Genomic DNA, 6,203 nt, shown 5'->3' on the forward strand with positions numbered 1-6,203 from the left:
CTTTTCGTTGGCTTAGAGAAGCAGGTATTACAATGCTTGATGGTTATTGCACTGTTCTTTTGGAATCGTTTGACTTGATCATATTGTGTCCCAATTTCTTCTTTCCATGAGACATTGCACCTCAGAAGTCAAAACTGAGACGTGGAATTAGTTCGTACACTTAAAATATCAATGGATGCACCATTGTTAATTTAAAGAAAATGTTGCAAGCTAGTGAACTCTTCTTACAATGCCAAAAGATTTCTTAAACTCAGTTATGTACATCTGCTGAACAAGGGGCGTAATGGATCTGCAACTTTAAAAATGCAATAGCAAAGTTTTTAAGATCAATTCATATTTCATGCATTCAACCCCAACTTTTAACAGCGTCTTAACTTTTCTGTTAAACCAACAAAACTTCTACGTTCCATTAGGGGTTCAATCTATGTGAGGCCAGAATGCTGATTACTCTAGAACAATCGAAAGTTGCAGCATCAGCTGGAATTTAATTTGCCGTAGAGCAGATTCAGCCCCAAGGTGCTATATAGCATGTCATTTTTTTTAATCAAAAATCTGACCAAAATTGTATGAAGGCAGAGGAAAGACTAAGGGCCCGTTTGACTTAGCTTAAAAAAAGCAGTTTATAAGCTGAAAACAGCTTATAAGCAAAACAAAAAATAAGTTGGGCTAACCCCAACTTATTTTTTTGGGCTTATTTTAAGCATAAAATGGCTTATAAGTTGGTCAGCCAAACACTCAAAAAAATTGAAAACAACTTATTCTGTTTTCAGCAACTTATAAGCTAAGCCAAACGGGCTCTAAGACATTCAACAGGCAATCAGATTCAGTTAACACACCTCAATAACATTTCAGAAAAAGGGATCTTCCTCCCTTAACCATGTTACTGTTCTTTTTCATTCTAAACAATTAGAGAGATCCGAAAATGTTGATTCAGAGGAGTGAGATCACAGGTCAGCATTAAGTGGTGAAAGCAAAGATGCATCGGCCATTCATGAAGTAGGAATTCATAGAAGGTATTATGAACAAGTTTGAGTGAAATAACAAGTAGTACTAAGAAGTAAAAGATCCAGATGATGCAGGACGATTTCCAGTAAAAGGGGATGACTACACAAGGTAGAAAATCTGGGACCTTAGCAAGATCAAGAATGTTAAGTCTGGGACTGAGTGAACGAGGGTTGAGAACTTTAGTACACAAGCTATTATAAAGGCTAAACCAATGATCCGATGATTAACATGATGCCTCCCACAATTATTCACCAACTAGGCCCCAACTTTTGTAAGAAAAAACAAGAATTCTGACACAGGAGAATAGAGCTCATGATAGACCCTTCGAAAGCATTCTGCATTTTAGTTAGCAGCTTATTTAACGCTTCTGAATTCACCAAACTTTGACTTTTGAAGGGAAAACAAGCAACCAACTAGTATCTATCACCGTGATACAGTTTGGCTGAAGACCTAATGCATCTAAACCATGCCAGACTATCCATGGATTCAGAAAGTCATTCACTTTAAGTTATTCATACAAGCAAATCAGAAGAGTTTGGAATTGAAAGAGCTGAAAGCATTACGGGAACTCCAGGCTATACCGTTATACAAAAGAAGGAAACTGATAGTTAATATTGAGCTTGAAAACTACAAGATCAAGAAAGGTGTGACACCGAAGTTACAGGTGCACCGTGAATTGATGAAATGACATAACAAGGAATCCAAGTTTAACTTGAAGAAATTTCCTAAAAAGAGTTGATATAGGACTTAAGAAGGAAGCCAAATCAAATGAAAGAATCATTGAAACAAATAGAGAAAGAGACATTCGGGAAAAAGATTGACTCTGCTGTTAAAAGGCACATCAACTAAAGAAACATGTAGGCACATCAACTAAAGAAACATGTAGGCACATCAACTAAAGAAACGAACATGCCGTCTGCCCATTCTTTCTCATTGGGAATGTGTTACCACTTACCATAATTTCATCAGATGATTGGTCGAATAAATAGCTCCAGAGTTCTCACATTTTAGAAACCCCTCCACTGAAAGAAGGATGGACATTTCATAGAGTTGACCCAACTAATTGAGATTAATAACCAGTTAGCGATAGCCAGAATTGGACAATACAGAATGGGTTCGAAATTGATACAAGCGACTAGCCTTGATTGATGAGAAAAGGATGATTGCCGTATGCCACGGCCAATTATACCAACAAAGAATGGCTCGTGTCTTCAACAAAAGGGTCAGAGCTTGGAGAAAAGTTCCTCAAATGAATACTTTTTCTTATAAAGTGCCATGATTGAACATGAATACAAATGCCTCAGCAATTCATCCTTAAAACCTAACAGCTTTTATTACTCACGTAATCCTAGGAAATTGCCACTAAAAAAAAAACGCATAATGCAGCTCCCACTAGTAACAGTTTTCTACCATCCATTCAAGGAACCAAATTGCATAGAGTTCATACGCTCCAAATCTATCAAAAGCCAAAGATGCCCAAATCAACTTCCCTTACTTCTACTCTAGCAAGAATATCACATATCAGTCTCATTAAAAGATTGATAAACTAAACCCATTAAGAAAATTCCAATAACCGACATCTACCAAAGCCAAGAATACCCAAATCAACTCCACTTACTTCTCTTCTACCAAACTTTAAAGAGTGATAATCTAAGTTCATTCACAGAAATCCTAAAATAACATTGCTGTTTATCCGGCTAGTAATAGTTCAATGTACTTATAGCTTACACCTTTCTTGATCTTGTAGTTTTCAAGCTCATATTAACTATCAGTTTCCATGTATCTATCACTATGGTACAGTTTCCCAGAAGACCCAATGCATCTAATATTGTTGGACTATATGCGGATTCAGAAGGTCATCTGCTGGAAGTTATTGATACAAGCAAATCAGAAGAGCATGAAATTGAAACAGTTGAAAGCATTATGGAAAGTCCAGGCATAACCCTCATTCAAAATAAGGAAACTGATAGTTAATATGAGCTTGAAAACTACAAGATCGAGAAAGGTGTAAGCTATAAGTACATTGTGAATTGATACAATGACATAATAAGGAAGCCATGTATAGCTTGTGCAAGATTCCTAAGAAGAATTAATATGGGACTTAAAAAGGACGCCAAATCAAATGAAGGAATCATTGAAACAAATAGAGGAAGAGATATTTAGAAAAAAGACTTTGACACTGCATTATAAAGGCCTATCAACTAAAGAAACTAACATGCCATTTTCCCATTCTTTCTCACTGGGAATGTGTTTCCATCCTTTCATCAGATGATTAGTCAAAATAGCTCAGCAGTTCTGACATTTTAAAAACACCTTCTCTGAAAAGTGTATCCATTAATATGGAATTAAATAGACCTCGGCAAAGCGGGCCGGACATTCATATAGTTACAACAACAACAACATACCCTATGTAATCCCACAAGTGGGGTCTGGGAAGGGTGGTGTGTACACAGCCTTTTACCTTGTGAAGGTAGAGAGGCTATTTCCGATAGACCCTCGGACATTCATATAGTTGACCCAACTAATTTGAGATTAACAATCGGTTAAGCGATAAGTTTATCAAATGAATATTTTTTCTTATAAAGTGCCATGACTGAACGTTGAACACAAATGCCTCAGCCATTCATCCCTAAAACCTAACAGATTTTTATTACTCATCTGATTCTAGGAAATTGCAACTACAACATAGCTTAAACGCAGCTCCCTCTAGCAACAGTTTTCTACCATCCATTCAAAGAACCAAATTGCATACAGTTCATATGCTTCACATCTATCAAAATCCAAAAATACCCAATCAACTTCTCTTACTTCTACTCCAGCAGATTATCACATATCAGTCTCACTAAAAGAGTGACAAAACAAACCATTCAGAAAATTCCCTAAAAGAACAAACTGATTAGAAAAACAAAGAGAACAGCAAGAAAGTACGCTTTTTTCAGCAAAGATAAGCTGGGATCTTATGCAGATAAACAACTTACTCATAACATAAGCAATGACAACAGCCAAGTTTCAATAACCGAAAACTACCAAAAGCCAAAAATACCCAAATCATATCATATGTCAAGCTCTTTAAAGAGTGACAAACTAAATCTAAAAATAACACAGTACTGCTTATCAAAAACAAAGGAAAAAAGGCTAAAACTTTCTTTCAGCGAAGATAAGCGGGGATCTTGATACGGATAAACAACATACTCATAACATAAGCCATAACAACAAACACAACACCAGCTGATGCAAAAGAAACCTTAACACTTTTCTCTCTATTCTTATCAAGTGCCAAATCCAACATCACAATGCCAACACCACCAAGTACAAACATGAAACCAGATGACAATCCTTCAATAATATACTGACCATTAACCCGACCAGTCATAAAAACCACAGGTTTAACAGCACCAGTAAACCTGTCTTGTGTTGATCCAATACCAGGTGGTTCATTAATGACATCATAAACAATACCGGATACAACCATGAAGTAAGTAAGAAGGATAAGGGAGTAAACTGTCATGGATGAAGGGAGGGTTATTGTTGGGATTTTTAAGCGAAGTTTTGGAGGGTTGAGGAATGAGAATGGGATGATACGGAGAGTGTGGAAAATTGGGTCGATTGAGTAGTCATCTGATGGATCGGAAAATTGAGTTGATGAGGATTTGGTTTCGGATTTTGGTGCCATTTTCTTGATTTTCCGGTGGTGGAAGAGAGTGGCTGTGGGGTAAAAGGATGGTTCAGTAGATTTGCTGCTCTTTTTTTTTTACGTTGGTGAATTTATGGGTGGAAAAGACAAAAAAAAAAAAAAAAAAATAGGCTTAAGATGTAGACATATCTTTAAAACGATAAGATATTGTATTTAGACACTCGATCTAATTCTTGAACAATTCAATTCTTAATAAAAAAATTCAATTAGTCACTTTCTATTCAAAACATGCAAATTTTGTTGTTTGTGTTCTCGTTTGTCAAATAGCTAAGTTGATCACATAAAATATATCATATTTGAAGACGAATGAATACAGGAGTAAAAGTTTTTTTAAAATATGAATCGAAAATATTTAATTGAAACATTTTATTAGAAGTTGAGGTGTACAATTAAAATAACGCTTATGTCGAGTGTGTAATAGGATATCCTAACAAGTTTAAAAAGGTTGAATATGTATTAATCCAAAAAAAAAATATTTAATTTATGGTGGATTTGTAATTAGAAGACTATTTGACTCTTGATTTGCATAGTGCGAGTGTAATTTGGGGGGAAATGGGCAACCAACAACCTTTACTTTACTAATAATTTTTTTTTTTTCAAAGATATATGGTCTAACACAAAATACGTATTGTATTTGTGTAGCTATATTTTTTTAATTTAGAGATGAAATGAGATCTTTTGTTCTTTTAATATTTTGAATAGAGAAAAATGGGATTTTCATATGTGTAAAAATGAAGACCCCTTGTAAAAAATAAAAAAGAAACAAAAAAAAACATCAAACTAAAATCATTTTGTAAGTGGCCTACAAAACCATTTCTCTCCAATTTACACCTATATAGCCAATATTACAGTATATTTAATATATTTAATCGGAAGATAAAATATGTCTATGACTTCATTAGTTTCTTTCTTGGAAAATTCATAGATGAATTTATGGGTTCCCCAGTTAAAGAGCTCTTGGTTGATTTATTACAATTATAGATTTGCAATGGTGCTAAATCTAGGTCTTATAATCTTCAAGTTATGTAGTAAAATTATCGGGCTTAATTTCTTTCATGGTTCCGGAGATTGCTTTTAGATTTTGATTGCATGAGTTCTAGAGATTGCTTCACTGCTTTTCTTTTAGGGGAGATATCATAAGTTTTATTTATGAGCTTGGAAGTTGAGTTTAGGAGAATGGTCTAAAAAGTTCCTGCATCATGATTTTGAAAGATCAGCCAAATTTAAGTACACCGTTTGATTCGGGGGCGGATCCGCCCTTTGGGGTGGGGTGACATGGCACCCCCTCGATTAATAATTTTTTTATATATTTATATTGTAATTTGCTTAAATTAGGTTAAATATTTGATTCTGTCACCCCCAATCGTAAATTAGACAAAGGTGTCACGGCTGGTAGATACAAGTTTGAATATATCTTTAATATTTTCCGATTCCCGTTTTTCTTTGCGCTTTTTACTTCCTTTGTACCAGTAATTCCCTTTTCGGCTCTCCCAATTTTCTATTT

The 6,203-nt window shown here is 35.0% G+C and overlaps 1 protein-coding gene across 1 annotated transcript; it reads right to left on the reverse strand.

Moving 5' to 3' along the window:
* Positions 1-3,962: 3,962 nt before the first annotated feature.
* Positions 3,963-4,777, reverse strand: LOC132641405 (uncharacterized). The gene has a single exon (XM_060358387.1). It carries the CDS (start codon positions 4,676-4,678, stop codon positions 4,154-4,156), a length of 525 nt encoding a protein of 174 aa, XP_060214370.1. The 5' UTR covers positions 4,679-4,777; the 3' UTR covers positions 3,963-4,153.
* Positions 4,778-6,203: the final 1,426 nt, after the last annotated feature.

This window comes from Lycium barbarum, chromosome 5 (genome assembly GCF_019175385.1).
Source record: "Lycium barbarum isolate Lr01 chromosome 5, ASM1917538v2, whole genome shotgun sequence".
Classification (NCBI taxonomy): Eukaryota; Viridiplantae; Streptophyta; class Magnoliopsida; order Solanales; family Solanaceae; genus Lycium; species Lycium barbarum.

Excerpts from the sequence above, each read along its gene's own strand:
- LOC132641405 (XM_060358387.1), bottom strand. The coding sequence starts at position 4,678 with ATGGCACCAAAATCCGAAACCAAATCCTCATCAACTCAATTTTCCGAT.